Consider the following 18,453-nt stretch of genomic DNA (forward strand, 5'->3'; position numbering starts at 1 on the left):
TATCCCATTCTGTAGCGATTCTGTATACATCTCTACCAACTGGGGGGTCAGTTGCTTCTCGAATTTTTTATAAAAGTCCATGGGGAGGCCGTCTGTTCCCGGGGTCTTCCCTGAGGCTAATTGAGCTATAGCTTCACTGACCTCCGCCACCGTCACTGGGCCCCCCAGCCTATCCCTGTCTCCGGCCATCAGGCTCGTTATAGGTATATGTTGTAGGTAATTATCAAAGACCTCCGTATTGATTTCAGCCGGTTTTCCATATAAAAAGGTGTAATATTCCTTGAAGAACGAGTTACTTACCTTCGGTAACGACTTTTCTGGTGGATACATTAGCTACCTGTGGATTCCTCACCTGATGAATACTCCCATGGCGCCAGCATTTGACGGAAATCTTCTTACTAGTCTCTGCACGTCGACGAGGACGTCACTCTAGCCCACGCGACGCCGTCTGACGTCATACAGGCAATAAGAAGTCCTCGCCGACGTGCCGATGACAGTACCAACATTTTTTACGTGCATGAGAATAATAATAATAACCCAATGCAATGAAAGAGCAAAGCAACATCTCTTAATATTGTAAATCACACAACATTGCAATAAAATAGCTGTAGATTTAATATAACCTTTTTTTTTTTTTTTTTTTTTTTTTAAACAAATAAATATATTTATACATACGAATCATGTATATACCCAATATATATATAGATTTATATATAAATATACACATATATACAAATATCATACATGCAAAATGTATTGCAACTTTGAAGACCAAAAGGAGCACACTCAAGGATTGCTTGGAGAGACCAAAAAGGCAACGGGGAGGCGGGTGGGACCGTGAGGAATCCACAGGTAGCTAATGTATCCACCAGAAAAGTCGTTACCGAAGGTAAGTAACTCGTTCTTCTGATGGATACAACTACCTGTGGATTCCTCACCTGATGAATAGAGTCCCAAAGCAGTACCACGCCCGGCGGTGGGTGCCTAAATGGTCAAACCAAGAAATCCTGCAGCACTGACCGTGCAAAATGACCGTCCCTTCTGACCTCAGAGTCCAAACAGTAATGTTTCACAAAAGTGTGAAGGGACGACCAAGTTGCGGCCTTGCAGATGTCAACCACAGGAACACCCCTGGCCAAGGCCGAAGAGGCCGACTTAGCTCTGGTGGAGTGAGCTCTAATGCCCTCAGGCGGATCCTTCTTTGCCAAAGAGTAACAGATTTTAATGCAAAGAACAACCCACCTGGAGAGTGTTCTCTTGTGGACTGCCTTTCCTCTCCTCTTGCCCACGTATCCGACAAACAGCTGATCCTCCAGCCTGATATCCTTCATTCTGTCGATATAGAAGCTCAACGCCCTTTTTGGGTCCAGGCGATGTAGTCTTTCTTCCTCCTTTGAAGGATGAGGCGGAGGATAAAACGTGGACAAAGTGATTGTCTGAGCCAAATGGAAGGGTGAAACAACCTTCGGAAGGAAAGCAGCCTTGGTCCTCAACACCACCTTATCCCCATAAAACGTTATATAAGGGGGTTTAACCGATAAGGCCTGCAACTCACTCACTCTCCTTGCAGATGTTATAGCTACCAGGAATACTGTTTTAATAACCAAATACCTTAAGGGGCAAGAATGCATAGGCTCAAAAGGGGACCCCATAAGGAAAGTCAGGACCAAGGACAAATCCCATTGAGGCATAACGAATGGTTTTGGAGGATATTGATTCAGAAGACCTTTCAAGAATCTGAGAACAATAGGGGATTTAAATAACGATGGTTGGTCTGGAAGACAAATGAAGGCTGACAAGGCCGACAAATAACCCTTAATGGTAGCTACTGCACAACCTTTCTGCGCTAGAGACAGTGCAAAAGACAAAACATGTGACAGATGAGCATGTAAGGGATCAATCTGTCTCTCTCCACACCACATAACAAAATTAGACCACCTATTAGCGTAGATAGATTTAGTGGAGTGTCGCCTGGCCGCTAAGATAACATCCACTACATCAGGTGGGAGAGAGAAGGAACTCAGGTTGCCCCGTTCAATCTCCAAGCATGTAGGTGCAGACTCTGGAGGTTGGGGTGTAAAACCTGCCCCTGCGACTGCGAGAGGAGGTCTGCCCTGAGAGGGAGACGGAGCGGAGGGCACAGTGAGAGTTGGAGAAGGTCGGAGTACCATACCCTCCTTGGCCAATCCGGAGCTATTAAGATGACTTGGGCCCGGTCTTGGCGAATTTTCCTCAACACTCGAGGAATCAAGGGTATGGGGGGAAACGCGTAAAGCAACTGGTCGCACCAGGTTATCTGAAACGCGTCCCCCAACGCTCCCTGCATCGGATACTGGAGGCTGCAGAATAACGGGCAATGCGCGTTCTCCCGAGTGGCAAACAGATCTATCCGAGGAAACCCCCACATCTGGAAGATTAAACAGACTTGATCTGGATGGAGACGCCACTCGTGGTCTGCTGAGAATTGGCGACTGAGACTGTCCGCACGTACATTCAAGACCCCGGCCAGATGATTTGCCACCAAGCAAATCTGATGGTCCTTTGCCCAGGACCATAGCCGAAGAGCTTCTCTGCAGAGAAGGTACGACCCTACTCCTCCCTGTTTGTTTATGTACCACATCGTGGTAGTATTGTCCGTCAGGACCTGTACCGACTGACCACGAAGGGATGGGAGGAAGGCCTTGAGAGCCAAACGTACAGCCCGTAACTCCAACAGATTGATATGAAACACCTGTTCCTCTGGAGACCAAAGCCCTTTGATCTCCAGATCCCCCAGATGAGCTCCCCATCCTAGGGTGGAGGCATCCGTTATTACCGTGGCCACTGGTGGCGACTGCGCGAACGGCTTCCCCTGTGAAAGATTGTTGCCCGCAATCCACCACTTCAATTCCACAGCAGCATCTCTGGAGATCTTGACAGTACCTTCTAAATCTCCCTTGTGTTGAGACCACTGCCTTCGGAGGCACCACTGAAGAGCCCTCATGTGCCAGCGAGCATGCGTGACCAACAGAATGCAGGAGGCGAACAGACCGAGCAGACGAAGGACCTTGAGGACTGGAACTACCGCTCCATTTCGAAACATTGGAACCAATTCCTGAATATCTTGAATCCGCTGAGGCGGAGGAAAGGCTCGACTCAATGTTGTATCCAGTACTGCCCCTATGAACAGGAGGCGCTGAGAGGGCTCCAGGTGAGATTTGGGCACGTTCACCGAAAAGCCCAGGTCGAACAACAACTGGGTTGTTGACTGCAGATGATGCGACACAAGCTCCGGGGACTTGGCTTTGATCAACCAGTCGTCCAAGTAAGGGAATACTGCTATCCCCTTCCTTCTGAGCTCCGCCGCAACCACTGACATCACCTTTGTGAAGACTCGAGGTGCTGAAGTAAGACCAAACGGGAGGACCGCAAACTGATAGTGCTGCGACCCTACCACAAACCGGAGATACTTCCTGTGCGACTTGAGTATCGGGATATGAAAGTAAGCATCCTGCAAGTCGACAGACACCATCCAATCTTCCTTGTTCAACGCCAAAAGCACCTGTGCTAGGGTCAGCATCTTGAACTTTTCCTGTTTGAGGAACCAATTCAAGATCCTCAGATCCAGGATTGGTCTCAACTGACCATCCTTTTTGGGAATCAGGAAGTATCTTGAGTAACAACCTCGACCCTTTTCCTGCTCTGGGACCAACTCTACCGCGCCCTTTGAAAGGAGGACTTGAACCTCCTGTTCTAGCAACAGGAGGTGTTCTTCTGAACAATAAGATGGGCGGGGCGGGATGAGGTGCGGGAACTCCCGAAAGGGAAGGGCGTAGCCTTTTCCCACAATGCCGAGAACCCAAGTGTCCGTTGTGATAGACTTCCACTTGTGGAGAAAACGCTGTAATCTGCCCCCTACAGGAGAGGAGTGAGTGGGAAACGGTGGAAGCCTAAGGCTGCTTCCCCTGCTGCACCCCTCCAGAGGACGAGGAAGAGGCAGAGTGCTGTTGAGAGGCTCCTCTGGTACGGACCCCACCCCTCCCCCTCCCTCTAAATGACCTATAGGGGAGGGAAGAGGCGGGTTGCTGGAACCTCCCCCGAAAGGAAGAGGAATAAGAGCCACGCCCAAATCCCCGAAACCTCCTGAAAATTCTAGAAGAGGCAGAGGAAGAAGGAGCTTGCAGTCCTAACGATTTGGCTGTGGCTCTGCTCTCCTTAAATCGTTCCAAGGCTGAATCTGCCTTGGCTCCAAACAGTCTGTCCCCATCAAACGGGAGGTCCAGCAGGGTCGACTGCACATCCGCAGAGAACCCTGAGTTTCGGAGCCAGGCCTGTCTTCTTGCCACCACAGCCGTGCCCATCGCCCTGGCCACCGAGTCGGTCGTGTCCAGCCCAGACTGGATAATCTGGGTCGCGGCAGCCTGGGCGTCCGAGACCACATCCAAAAGACCCTGGGGAAGCTCCGTGAATGAAGACGAAATATCATCCATCAGCGCATGGATGTACCTCCCCAGAATGCACGTGGCGTTGGTGGCCTTCAACGCCAAACTGCATGACGAAAATATTTTCTTGGACTGCGCATCCAGTTTCTTGGAGTCTCTGTCTCCAGGCACCGTCGGGAAGGAACCAGGCGCTGACTTTGAGGAACAGGAGGCTTGCACCACCAAGCTCTCCGGCGTAGGGTGTCTAGAGAGAAAGCCAGGGTCAGATGGTGCAGCTCGATACCTCCTGGCCACAGCCCTATGAACGGCCGAGGAAGACACCGGCTTCTTCCACACCTCCAACACCGGATCCAGCAAAGCCTCATTAAATGGCAAGAGAGGCTCAGCTGCAGCAGAGGCCGGATGCAATACCTCTGTCAGCAAATTCTGCTTTGCCTCTGCCACCGGCAAAGGCAGGTCCAAAAAGCTCGCTGCCTTCCTCACCACAGCATGAAAGGAAGCAGCCTCCTCCGTATATTCCCCTGGAGATGAAAGGTCCCACTCAGGGGAAGTGTCCAGCCCACTGGCTGTATCCAGACCATGCAGTCCGTCTCCAGAGTCCTCAATCTCTCCCTCCTCTAGGACTCGCTGGTACTCTTGCTCTTCTAAAAGACGGAGAGCACGCCTCCTCGAATGAAGTCTCTCCTCGATACGCGGAGTCGACATGGCCTCCGCCGATGTCGAAGAACGGCGCCGATCTCCAGAAGCATCTGACGCCGCGTCCGGCGCCACAGGCAGCTTCGGCGCCGAGGCAGGAGCCGGAGGACGAGGTCTTGGAGCCGATGGACCAACCGGAGTCACAGGCCAAAATCCTGACTTCGACGGAGGGGCAACCTCCGGGGCCGAAACATCCGAAGCCACCGGAGCGGCCACCGACGCCGGCACCGGCGCCGAGCCCACATTCCCAAAAGGGAGAAAGGGCATAAAGGGTGCCGGCCGAAGAGGCGCAGGATCACCCAACGAAAAGGCCAAGGGCCCCGAAGGACCAGCCGGAGCAGCTCCTGGAGCCATCTGCTGAAAGATGGTATACATCGCATTAAGAAACGCGGTACTATCGGCTCCAGGAGTGGGAAAAGCCGGATACTGGGGTGCCTGGATCGAGGGCGACCCCGACGCCGGCCTCGACGTCTGCGACGCCGGAGAAAACACAAGAGGCTGCACCACCTCAATCACTGACGCCTGACCAGGTGAAGTCGGTGACGCCGGAGAGGGCAACGGCGTCGATGGATGCGGCGTGACCGTGGGGCTGACCTCCCAAGTCCTCCGACGCCGAGCCGAAGGTGACCTCGAACGAGACTCCTTGCTGGAGTGACGTCGTGAGTCTCTACGGCGCCGGGAGTCTCGATGACGCCGGTGAGACCTTGGCGAAGAAGACTTCTTATGATGTTTCTCCTTCTTCTTTGACTTTGCCATAAATAACTTGGCCTCGCGCTCTTTGAGGGCCTTCGGATTCATGTGTTGACATGAATCGCAAGTCGAGACGTCGTGGTCGGAGCTCAAACACCATAGACAGTCGGAGTGAGGATCTGTAACTGACATCTTGCCCCCACACTCTCGACAGGGCTTGAAACCCGACTTCCTCTGAGACATTGTTACCGCAGAGAAGACTACGCAGCAAACAATACACTGTAACCACGAAGGTAACAGTAACTCCCTCGAAGATAACCGTTTCGAATGCACGGAAAAAAGGGAACTGTCATCGGCACGTCGGCGAGGACTTCTTATTGCCTGTATGACGTCAGACGGCGTCGCGTGGGCTAGAGTGACGTCCTCGTCGACGTGCAGAGACTAGTAAGAAGATTTCCGTCAAATGCTGGCGCCATGGGAGTATTCATCAGGTGAGGAATCCACAGGTAGTTGTATCCATCAGAATGCATCATTTACAGGGCCTGGTCTACTTCTGCATGACCCTTCCTTATCCAGCACATTTGTGATGGGCTCAGCATCTCCACCCGGCCTCACCAACCAGGCTAACATTTTCCCAGACCTACCCTCTTCAGATTGTAGGGAGGCAAAGTATTTTTGTGTGCTGTGGCATCTAAGTTGTTCTTCGATCTGGGAATGGTCTCTCTTTGCCTGAGTATATTTCTCATTTACTAGTGTGCCAGTCCCCTGAGTAAGTTCTCCCTCATGTATTATCTTCTCTAGCGTAGTCAGCTCCCTTTCAAGTGTGCGTCTCACTCCGGCCGACTGTCCAAGACAAAAACCCCTTGTCACCACCTTGAGGGCCTCCCATTCCGTAGATCTAGAGGTGGTGGATCCACTGTTAAATTGAATATGGTCAGTCAGATGCTGTCTCAGGGCGTCTCTATATGCTGGGTCCTCAAGTGCTGTAGGGGACAATCTCCAGGCCGTAATGGGGGGCCTAATCTCTGCTGCCCTCCATGTTACCAATAGGGGGCTGTGGTCGGACAGTGTACGGCCCAGATATTTTGAGTGAACCATCCCACGTGCAAGGTCTGCCGTACACGCCACCCTGTCGATTCTGGTGTGGAGTCGGTGAAGGCCCGAATAATATGAGTAATCCCTGTCGTGTAAGTGTTGTTCCCGCCATATATCCCCTAGCCCCCAGTAGCTCATCCATTCACTAAGTTTCCCAGCTATCTTACTTGACATTGCACCCTGTAGTGGGGGGGAGGATCTATCCAAGTCTACATCTAATATACTATTGAAGTCCCCTCCAACCAAAAGCTCTCCTCTCCTCTGGCGGGTGAGGTGGCTCGATAATTTCGTCAAAAAGGGGATCTGGTCCTGATTTGGGGCATACATGCAGCACAGGACAATCGGTGTGCCGCATAGCTGTCCCTCCAGGATCACGAACCTCCCCTCATGATCTATGTTGGAAGCTTCTATCTCTAGGGGAACCCCTGCACGGATCCAGATCATTACTCCCCTTGCGTACGCTGAGTACTCTGTTGCGAACACCCGCCCCCTCCACCTACGTCTCAATCTCTCAGGTTCACCACCCGCCAGGTGGGTCTCCTGTAGCATTGCTACCTGTATATTCCTCCTTTTTAAATAAGCCAGTATTTTGTGTCGCTTGGCCGGTGACCCCATCCCTCTAACGTTCCACGTTAAGAAATTGTATTCTGCCATGTAGGTGATTTTTAAATTTACATTGGCTACTCTTTGCTACTTTTACCGTCTGCTGTCCCCTGATCCTTAGTGAAGCACTGTTGTTACGCAACCATTCACCACCCCTTGCCATCCTAACTAGTAACTGCTTATCCCAACTCCCCCTCCCCAGGGCACCTCTCAAACAGTAGGCTGCCCAAAAACAGAAAAAACACCCGTGCAACAGTGCAGCATGTTTCATCTTTTAGTTGCAGTTCTCGCCAGTCCACCTGTACAGGCGAGATTCCAGTAGGGGGGTGGCCCTGCACGGAGGGGCCATTAGTGCACCATTTGCGCCCGCCCCGGGGTATCCGGTAAGCCTCTGGGCCTCAGAGGTCATCTGCAGTTTGTGGGGTCACTACCGGGGCCTGCACCGAGCTGCTCGAGCCCCCCGCCGATGACATCACAGTCTCGTCAGATTCACCGCCAGAGTCCTCCCGGGGGGTCCCCTCTCCGTTCACACGGGCCGCTGCCTCCAGTGCTGCTCTTCTGCCACTTTCTTTTTGGTTCCGGGATGGTGCCAAGCGTGGGCGACTTCGGGTCCGTCTTTCCCTGGGGGGCCGGCGCGGTCCACCCCCGGTCGGGCCCCCCATCCCGAGCCGCTCTGTCTGGGTCCCATGAGTTTCCAGCCATTCCCATGCCTCCTCCGGGGATTGAAGAAATGTTGTTTTACTGTCAAGCATTACTTTCAGCTTAGCCGGGTACAGCAACGAATATTGTATACCTTCGTCCCTTAGGGCCCTTTTGACTGCCATGTATGAGGCACGCTTACTCTGTACCTCTACTGTAAAGTCCGGGAACAGCGTGACTTCGCCATTTGCTACCTTAAATGGGCCCTCTTCTCGCGCCCTTTGTAGCAAGATGTCCCTGTCTCTATAGTGTAGTAATCTTGCGATCACCACTCGGGGGGCCTGCCCGGCGCCAGGGGCCTCGCAGGCACGCGGTGTGCTCTTTCCAGAGTGTAGAATGAAGTCAGCCGGCCCGGTGCCACCACTGTGCTCAACCATTTTTCCAGGAATTCTACCATATTTGATCCTTCTGCCCCCTCCGGGAGGCCCACCACTCGCACGTTATTCCGTCGGCTTCTCCCCTCTGCGTCCTCAGCTCTTCGCTCTAGTCGCATCACTCTATCTCTGAGATGCGACATTTCGGCCTGCAGGTCTTTTTGTTTTGGTGCGATGTCGGCCACTGTGGTTTCTGTCTCTTTGACTCTGTCCGATAATTTGTGATGGTCAGCCCTCAAGAGGCCCAGTTCAACCGCGACCTGATTGATGTCGTGTTGCAGTGTTAACTTAGTGTCTTCTATCGCACCCAATATTTTGTCCAGGGTGTCCTGTACATCGACCTGCAATGGACCCCGCACGTCCCCCCCCCGCGCCCGGGGGTCGCTGTGCCGTCCATGACTTTAGCCCTGTGGCGGTTCTTAGGGGTCATCGATTACGTAGGAGATCGTCCCCCCCCCAGTGGCGAATCCGACCACGGTGCGTTAGCTCAGGGGATCCCCCATCTAGGACTTCCGTCTCAAGCGCAGTTCAAGGCCCGCAGGGGCCGCCAGGTAGAATCCCATCAGCACCAGAGACCCGTGCTTTCTCGCACAGGATCTCCGTGGATTCGGGGCGCGTTGCACCAGGACACGAGGCACCACACCAGTTCGATCACAGTAGTCGCCACTTCAGGGGCCGGACCGGTCCGGTCAGGCAAGGCGCCCACTATCGACCATCCCCCGCGGTGGGCCACCGCGCGGAGTACCTCGTACCGCTCCCATCCCGTTTCGGCAGGCGAGCCCTGCTAGGCAGTTCATCCACTCTTAAGGAGGCGCTGCAAAGCGCCGCTTCGCTGTGCCTTACCCCCGGGCCACCGGCCGTCCGCCGTTACTCAGTTCCTCGATTGGCATGCCCCAGTCGGGGTCACCCCGGGATTCTCATCTCCCCAGATGCAGCCGGGCGATCCTTCATGCTCTGTGGCCCGGGGCCCACCATGCTAGTCCCAAGCTTAGGGGCCAGCGCTCCGTCCGCACAGTAGGCCACCACGGGCACGACCATCCAACAGGGGGCCCCTCTATCCGCCGATCATCTCGCTCGGCCGAGGGTCCGGTACTTTCCTCCCCAAGGGCGGCCCTCCCGGGGCCCGGCCCGTTTCGCAGGAGTGTGCCGGTGCTCATAGTGGGTGTCCGCTACACCAGAGGCCCCCTCCACCAGACACAGCGTGCCGCATGCAAGGTCGGCGCCACAGCAAGGCTCCCGGCAGCCGGGCCCCCCGCCAGGCCCAGGGGCTCCGGTCGTTTCTCCTTACTTGCGAGGGTGGGGCCGGAGGGCCCGCACGCACCCCCGGTCGCCGTCACACCATCCTCCGCGGTCTCGGGAACACAAGGCTTTCCACGAGCAGCCCTGCAGCAACCCCCAGGCAGGAGGGGGGCCGCCCCGTCTCCCCAGCCGCGGTCGGCTGGCTCCCCCTCAAAAGGCGCGCGGTCCCACGCCCAGCCGCGTATCCGCTCACTCGCTCAGTCCGGCTCCCGACATTAACGCGGCGACAGGCCCAAGGCCGAGGGGCTCGCCGGCCGCCTCCGACGGGCTCCGCCAGGCTCGCTCTGGGCTCCACCGGTGCTCGGGTCGCCCACACGGGTCCCCGCACTCGCCCCCATCAATTTGCCCCGGGGGGAGGCCCAGGATAACAGAAGAAGTTTAGGCCCCTCCGGAGCAGACGGATCAAGCGTGCGCCATCTTTGGCTTCGTGGCCACGCCCCCGACTTACAATGACACTTAACGTGCAAACTGATGTAGGCCAGTTCTACCATGTTTTAAGGAGGGAGCACACACACTTTTGCACTGGTTAGCAGTGGTAAAGCGCACAGTGTCCTAAAGCGAACAAAAACGAATTTCAGCAAACAAGTGGGGAGGAGGCAAGAAGTTTGGGCGGAAAGACCACACAAGACTAACTCTTGCCATTATGCTAACCTGAAGCATCAAGTCTTGCTCCACAAACTCCTCCCAAGAGAAGGGGAGCCAGGTCAGGAAATACTGAGAGGCAGTAGCAGACTCCACTCAAAGCAGAAATGAGCCAGTGTGAGCGGACAAGCAGACCAAGTCATCAAGAGTTATACTGTCTGAAAATAATATATGTTTTGAATAGTGCTTCACACTGCCCTTCTGCCTTTTCAATGTGCTGTAAATAACAGTTGCTACTAATAGGTAATTTAATGGCACTCTACCTGCCAATTTAGGGAATAATGGAAAACTGAATAAGACTTGCCAGGATTCGTATGAAATAAAGAGTAATTAAAGAAAGGAAATCCCACAAGTAAAAATAATTCAGACTGCATAATTGCCAGATGGATGGCTTGAAGGCCCAACTCATGGTAACAAGATAGTTTTACTGGCACAACTCAATGCATGCAGTCAGCAGTGATCATTACCACATGCCTTAGGTGAAAAGTTACAAAACCAATCCCCCTGATGGAACATCACCACAGGGAAAAATACACAAATTCCAGGCATTATCTCGCCATGAACCATTAAGGAGCTCGCTTCAATGTGAAAACCCACATGCTGCAGACTGTACTCTGCACTACAAGATCCCCAACAGCACCAAGAGGCCAGATGTTGCATTACAGACATAACACATTACAACATGACACACTATAACTCAACCTAACACAACTTAAAACCATGTTTAGTTAAAGACCAGAACTTTAAAATAAGATTAATAAAAAATATCTATTTTTGGTGCTTTGTTATAGGATTTGCCTTCCCACAATTTACAAATTTTGCAAAACAGCACTCGCACATCTACTCACCAATGTATCCACGATGTAATCGCAAGCCATAACGTATGTTGAATTTGCAGCTTCCCCAACAGGTCCACATCGTGCAGCATTATATCGTAGCTGAGGAGAGATGAGAGTAAAATGTCATACTTGTTAATGAAACAACCTTACATGTGCAAGATAAGAAAGAGGGCTAGGATTACCAAGACCTCGGACAAATAATCTACAGGGTTTCAAGATGCATCACACAGAGCTGTACAAACTCATTCGAGAACGTAAACATACTAATGTGTGTTAAGAGTAACATGATGTGTATTATTTCATATTCTGTAAATCACTACACTAGATCCAGCCTGTCAAAGTCTATCTTTACCTGTGATATGACTGGTGCACAGCTGGAAAGATTTAAAATGTCTTTGTGACTAAGTTGGTATTGTTCTTTCTTAGAACTCTTCCGTTTAGCTCTTGGTCTTGTCTCCTACTGGCTTGCGCAGATTTGCTTCTCTAGTTGAAAAATACATCAACACTCATAACCTTAAATAAATTCTGTCTAAATCTAAACAGTGCTGTCAGATATTCACTCCGAGGTTATAATGTTATGGGAGGGGTGTTAATTGTAAACTTCTCGCTCAAACATGTAGGTCACGCCCACGGATACATGTGTTGGTCAAGCACCCAGTATCCTGTGTTATTCTCCGGTCTTTGAGAGACACTGAAATAACTTACGAACCCAAGACACAGACAATTTCCTGTAATCCCGCTATGAGCTGCTGCACAATCTTATAACTCGACAGAAGGCATTGAGGACTCCTTTTTTGGAGGCCTTCATACAAACTACTGAAGTAATCCAACATAGAATTACAACCATTCACAATTCCTATTTTCCGGCTATCAGCTGGGATACATGGTAGAATTTTCCTTGGATGATGGATACAAAATCTTAATTATATGGGACACTGACATGAATCATCATGGACAGATCAATATCTATTTAAACCTCGAGATTTTCTTTCAGTTCTCTTAAATTGGAAGGTTTTTCTCAAGAATAAAGATGAGATAGAAAAGTGGATGCTGCAATGGGCATATAGCTGGCCCAAGAAGAGAAACTTCTATTTTAAAGGGATTCAGTTGGAATACACTATGTAGCGTGCAGGTTTCCACTGCTCCCCAATAGTCCACTGGCAGTTTATTTTGTGCAAGATCCCCTCACTCTTTAGCAGACCTTGAAAACCATCTGCATAGGATTGTCAGAGCAAATGGTAAAATCAGATGGCGCAAAGAGTGGTATGAGGTGTTAAAAATACCAAAAATGGACAGTCATATGGGGCCCCTCAATTCAGATTCACAGGTGTGGATAAAAGAATCTCCTACTGAGCATCACGAGGAAGAATGTCCGGAAAATAACTTAATTGTTTCACCTCCGACACACTAGAGATCAGTGGCAAGCTAGTGACCATGCTATCTATCGCTCATAATGCCAAAAAGGTGCCAACACTTTAATGCTTTCACAGAACATCGTAGCTTTTATGCTCCTGTTAGTAAAATTATTTATGAGTCGGTAGTAATGCAGAGTCAGTAGTAATGCAGACTTTATTTACAACTGTTTATCGTAACATGAGCTAGTTTTACAGGGGTGTAGCTTGGTCAGTAAGATTGGGGTGGTGGGGATATGTGTGAGCATCAGAGTTCCCGACAATCAGGCTGGCATATAATGTTTAAATACATTATAAGGCAAGCAGGGTGCATGAGATGGGCCTAAGGGCCTTTAGAAAGGGAACAGAATGCGGATTGGTAGGGATACTAAGAGAAAAAACACAATATTTTGTAAAATAAGCAATATGTTTGAGAACTTTCAAAACAGAGAGGGAGAAAATGTGTGTGCGGTTTCGTCTGTATGTAAAAATTCCTGTGGAAATCAGACAGACTTCTCAACATACCTGACTGAAAGCACCTATACCCAATTTATCAGAAAATACACTTATTAATGGGGTTGTAACATCCCAAACATCCCTCACCCCCGCTGAAGCTACGCAGTTCTAGTTTGGTAAAGTTCCAGAAGTGTTTTAAAATATTTTAGAAACACATAACATTATTCATTACTCCATTAGAGATGAACTTCTCTTAATGAACTTTATTTGAACAATGGAACACAAATATGCACATTTTTCTGCACATTATTTTAAATTGTTTAAGCAAAGATTCTGATTACCACAGTGTTTCTAACATCCCTCTAAAGTTCCAAGGCGACCAAGTCCCAGAGACCTTACCTTTACCTTCATGGGCGTCACTGAATAAGCCTAAGTAGACCAATTTTAGTAGTTCATAAAGAAACCATGACTATGCCACTTACTGGAAACAATTATGGAGGAAGCCAGAAAACAATCTCTCCTATTTAGAGCATGTGTGAACAGTGCACTGTGCCAGAAAAATGCTTTTCAAACCTGAAAAACATTATCACTCACTGCTTTTTTTCTTTACCCTTTGTGTTGAACAGCCAAAGAATCTACAACGTTGATGATGAAGCCACTGTGCACTAAAGCAAGATGTTTCCCAAAGAGATGTTTTGGCAGATGAGTTGCTTGAAAAGTATAAGAATAATGAGTACATTGTATGCTCAAATGAAGGTCTGAAATTGCTTCCTAAATTACATGACTTTGGATGATATTATTACTTACTGTAGTGTTGGCCCAATGAATATAAGATTTAAAGTAACCCATGATGGTATCCATGAATTTACGACTCTCCTAAGGGAGAAAAGAAGAAATAGTGTTAGTGGTCGAGCAGGACTGATCTTAACATACATGTTGGCTTATGGTGTGCTTCTATGGCGGGATCCTGAAAAAGCCTATGGAGTGCTTATATGGTGGGATCCTGGAGAAGCACATGGTGTGCTTATATGGTGGGATCCTGGAGAAGCCTACGGTGTGCTTATATGGAGGGATCCTGTAGAAGCCTATGGTGTGTTTACATCGTGGGATCCTAGAGAAGCCTATGGTGTGCTTATATGGGGGACCTGACAAAGCCTATCAATCATTCAATCATTTGTAAAGTGCAATTTATCACTCATGGCATTTCAAGGGTCTGTTGCTGGCGTGCTTCTCACTGGAAAAACCAGGTCGTGAGATCCTTCCTGAACTGCTTCTGCAAGGTTGCCTGTCTGAGGTTGAGAGGAAGCGTGTTCAGTGTCTGAGCTGTGAGATAAGAGAAGGCTCTGCCTCCGGCTGTGCTCTTCCTGATTCTGGCCATGGCGGCAAGGGCATGTTAGGAGGATCGGAGCTGCTTGGTGGGGGTGTAGAAGGTCAGGCAGTGGTTGAGATGGGCTAGTCCTATGTTGTGCCGTGCCTCGTAGGTGTGCGTCAGTAGCTTGTAGGTGATGCGTTTGTCGACTGGGAACCAATGCAGGTCTCTGGGTGGGGGGATATGTGGCTGTGGTGGGGGATGTCCAGGATGAGTCTGGCTGCTGAGTTCTGGATTCTCTGTAGTCTTGTATGGAGCTTGTTTGTGATGCCAGCGTAGAGTGTGTTGCTGTACCCTAGTTTGCTGCCAACAAGCACATGGGTGACGGTCATTCTTGTCTTGGTAGGGAACCAAGACGATAAGACGGTGTTTACTTGGTGGGTCATGGAGAGCATGGAGTCCAGAATAATGCCCAGGTTGCGTGCGTGGTTGGTAGGTTGGGGGAGTTTCCTAGGGCAATTTGCCACTAGAAGTCATCCCAGGTGGAGGGGGTGAGCTGATTACGAGGATCTCTGTCTTGTTCAACAGCCTATGGTGTGCTTACATGGTGGGATCCTGGAGGAGAACTCTGTATCCAAATTCCCTTCATGTGCTAGGTAGGAGAGCTCTCTCCATATCACTCTTCATTCTCCCCTTTTAGCTAACATATTTTTACTAATAAAAGAATTCCCAGTGATTAAGTTATATTAATTGGGCTTAATTTCTGTGAGAAGATTTAACATTAGAAGTTAGAAAATTTAGTATTCATTTTTAATGATAGACCTTTCTTAAAAACACATACATTCACTGGCCGTCCTCGTGGGGCGGCATCTGCAACATGTCTTGCACTTGTTCAAGGCACCTAAATTGTACAAACCAGATCGGCTAAGAAAGAGCGGTGCCCGCATGTAGTTTTTCATTTGTTTTCTTTCACTTCAGATACTTTAGCTGTGCTGCTTATGTTGTTCTAGTAAATATATTTTTAGCATGTCCATTTGTTTATTCATGGAGACTTAGGGCCTGATTTACATCTTGGTGGAATTGGTCGTGCTTTGCTTTTCTGACAGATAATCCGTCCACCAACTAGGCGGTCCACACACTGTATTTAGATTCTGGCAGGCCCTTAGACGAAAGGCCACCTGAGTCCTGCCGACTCCGGCAGAACTTTATACCTGCGTTGACGGTACCATAGGCAAAAGCAGCGGGAACCCAGCCAGTTTTACTGCAGAGAAATGACGACATGCATTCCCGCCAACTGTAGCAGGGAAACCTCCACATCTGAGTTGGCGGACTGGAAGGGTTATGAGGTAGAAACCTACCTTTTTTCCCTTTCACACTTCCATTTTTGCTGTGAACCAAATCGTACAAATCCTGCCTTTCCTGCTGCTACTTGATCACGAAGGAAAACGACCCCGTTATCACCAGGATCGAAGGTGAGCATTCCATATTACTTGTTAATTTTGAATTGTCACTTAATATTTGCTTTGGACCTGTGCATTTATATACATGTCCTATAAAACACAAATTTAAATTACCTATGAAATGCATATGTGTGTAAACTATCAGTGTCCGAAATTAGATGAAACACACCTGCATTAACACCCACTTATAAATACAAACAAATGTTTTTATTTTGGTGTAAGTATTAATTTCCAAAAATAATCTTGCACCAAATAATCAAAGTCCATCACAATTGGAACTAATGACAATGTCTGAACTTTGCAATGGGACATGTCAGTGAAATGTATTTCCAGTTATGAATGTGAGTCAGAACATGTACCTCACTTTTACATCAATTCTATACCATTAACACAATAAACTGTACGGGAATAATCAATGTGGGACAAACTTTGTGAAAGTTAAACTCTAGTAATCATTCATGAAATACTTCTCTCCTGTATATTATTTTTGCAATGTAACATACGTGACAGTGAACAATGTTTGGAATATACTTTTTTTTCTGGCTTTGTTGCCCTTAACTTGTCTCCTGGAGATAGTCCAGGGGCAACCTCCTCAAGAAGGGGCATATATTGAGCACATATCAGGCTCCTCCAGGCTTTTACCTGGAAGGGGTGAGAGTAGGAGTGGTAGGGGTCAAGGTAAATGAAGAATTGGAAAGGAGGAGTAAGGGTAGGAGGGGTGGGAGTGGATTGGCTGGTTGAGGTAGAGTGAGCTGGAGTGGGTGATGAGGTTGTGTATGTATGTTTGGCAATTGCATGTGGGTCTGGTGTTTGCTGTGTATGGTTGTGTGATGTTTTGCTGGTATGAGATATTCAGGTGAGTGTGGTTGTTTTGTTCTGGTTGGTGTTGTCATGTGTAGGTGTGCTTTTGCACGAGTATGTTAGTTTAGATGTTTGTGTTCTTGTGGCGAGTGGTGTGGTTGTGGTGCATGTGGGTGAATTGTCAAAAGTGTGTGTATACAGCAGCAGTTTCTCCCTTAAGGCTGAGGGGCGTCGCCCTGCCTGCTGCAAGCCCAGTTGCAGAAAACTTGATTTTAATAAAATGGTCTGTGGACTGTTTAAATGTCACTGTCTTTCTCGCAACTTTGGGGGGACGTGGCCATTCCTGCTGCTGATTGGCAGCAGGAAGGACTTGCTTTAAGCCTAAAGTGTGCACGATGGATGGGCTGGCTGCTGTCTTTGGATGGCCAGCCCGACATGTGCACTTCAGGCACCACCTATATCAGCTGTGTAAGAGCCGGGCGGACTGCAGGCACAGGTTCCTAGTCTAAAAAGGAGCGCTGTGCTCAGACCAATGATGGTGCTGCTCTTGAGCTGAAAACAACATGAGAGCAGCTCCACTATTGGTTTGTTCGTTTGCACTTCACTTCCTAGACATGCTTGTGGTCAGTGGAGTGCCTTCCTTCTCTGAAGATACACCATCTCCAGGGTCTTCCTTGACGTCGGTAAGTACCTGCAGGAACTAACCTGAATTATTATGCTTTCGTTTGCATATTACTGAATAAACAGGCCCCTACTATTGTCTAGCGTTCCGCTCATTTTACTTACACTGCTTTCAAAAAAGGGTCAAAAGACATCTGGTCTTGTGGCGCCCTCATGTTCTAAGCCATAAAGTAACCAACAAATCATCAAATTGGCATCAGCTATATTAAGAACAGGGGGTCTCCAGTATGCAAACCTGTGAACATTCTTTTAATGCACCAAATAATTTTTCGATTTTCCACACTTACACACCAAAGTATTTTTTTCAGTCCGGAAATACATTTTCTATTTTTACAAAATGAATACTTTTCTCCCCGGCTTTCCAATCTTTAATCTGACATTCAGAAGCAAAATGGCACGTAAAGACCAAGCCTGTTGACAGCCTGTTCAACAGAGTCACTGCTCTCACTGGAAATATAACTATGCTCTCCCTCTGTCAGCACATGTATACAGTAAGGTTGTGTTTAGATGATTAAAAAACATGGCGTTTCTCTTGCCAGTTGCAGACCTCGGCTTGCCATGCAACCTCTTTTCTCTTGTAGAGTGCATACTTGAACTCAGTTATCTTCAGACATTTTAAATGGCCACCTTTGAGAACTCTGGAGCAAAGGCTGAAGGCAGTGCAAATTTCTCACAGTGCCTGCCAGTGGGTCAAAAAGGTGTTCAGAATACCTGGTCATTCAATCCTTGGCCTCTCTGCTGAACAAACACAGCAATGGTGACTTATTCCAGTTATAACTGTGATTCGGTGAAACTGTGTGTTAAAGAACTACACAGTTGCCAAAATACTGATAAGGCAAAAGTAAATTAAAATACAGAGCTTACAGGTGAGTGAGTGGGTTGTGTGTTGGGGGTTGTGAAGTAAAGCAGAAGAGAGGAAGTGCAGTCAGGAGTCACTGAAATAAGGCTGCTGAGGGTAAAATATGCAGATGGACGAGATGTGGAGAGAAAAGGGTGC

At 49.0% G+C, this 18,453-nt stretch overlaps 1 protein-coding gene across 5 annotated transcripts in view; it reads right to left on the reverse strand.

Annotated features, from left to right (window-relative positions):
- The window catches only part of LOC138300336 (prominin-1-A-like), a 475,106-nt gene that overhangs the window by 19,098 nt on the left and 437,555 nt on the right, over positions 1–18,453 (reverse strand). For all 5 annotated transcript variants that reach the window (XM_069239581.1, XM_069239582.1, XM_069239583.1 and 2 more), the window contains 2 exons: positions 14,013–14,081; positions 11,368–11,457 (listed from right to left, as the gene is read on the reverse strand). In XM_069239581.1, the coding sequence (XP_069095682.1) occupies positions 11,368–11,457; positions 14,013–14,081 (159 nt within the window). The remainder of the gene's footprint in view (positions 1–11,367; positions 11,458–14,012; positions 14,082–18,453) is intronic.

Source organism: Pleurodeles waltl, chromosome 6, assembly GCF_031143425.1.
Source record: "Pleurodeles waltl isolate 20211129_DDA chromosome 6, aPleWal1.hap1.20221129, whole genome shotgun sequence".
Taxonomy (NCBI): domain Eukaryota; kingdom Metazoa; phylum Chordata; class Amphibia; order Caudata; family Salamandridae; genus Pleurodeles; species Pleurodeles waltl.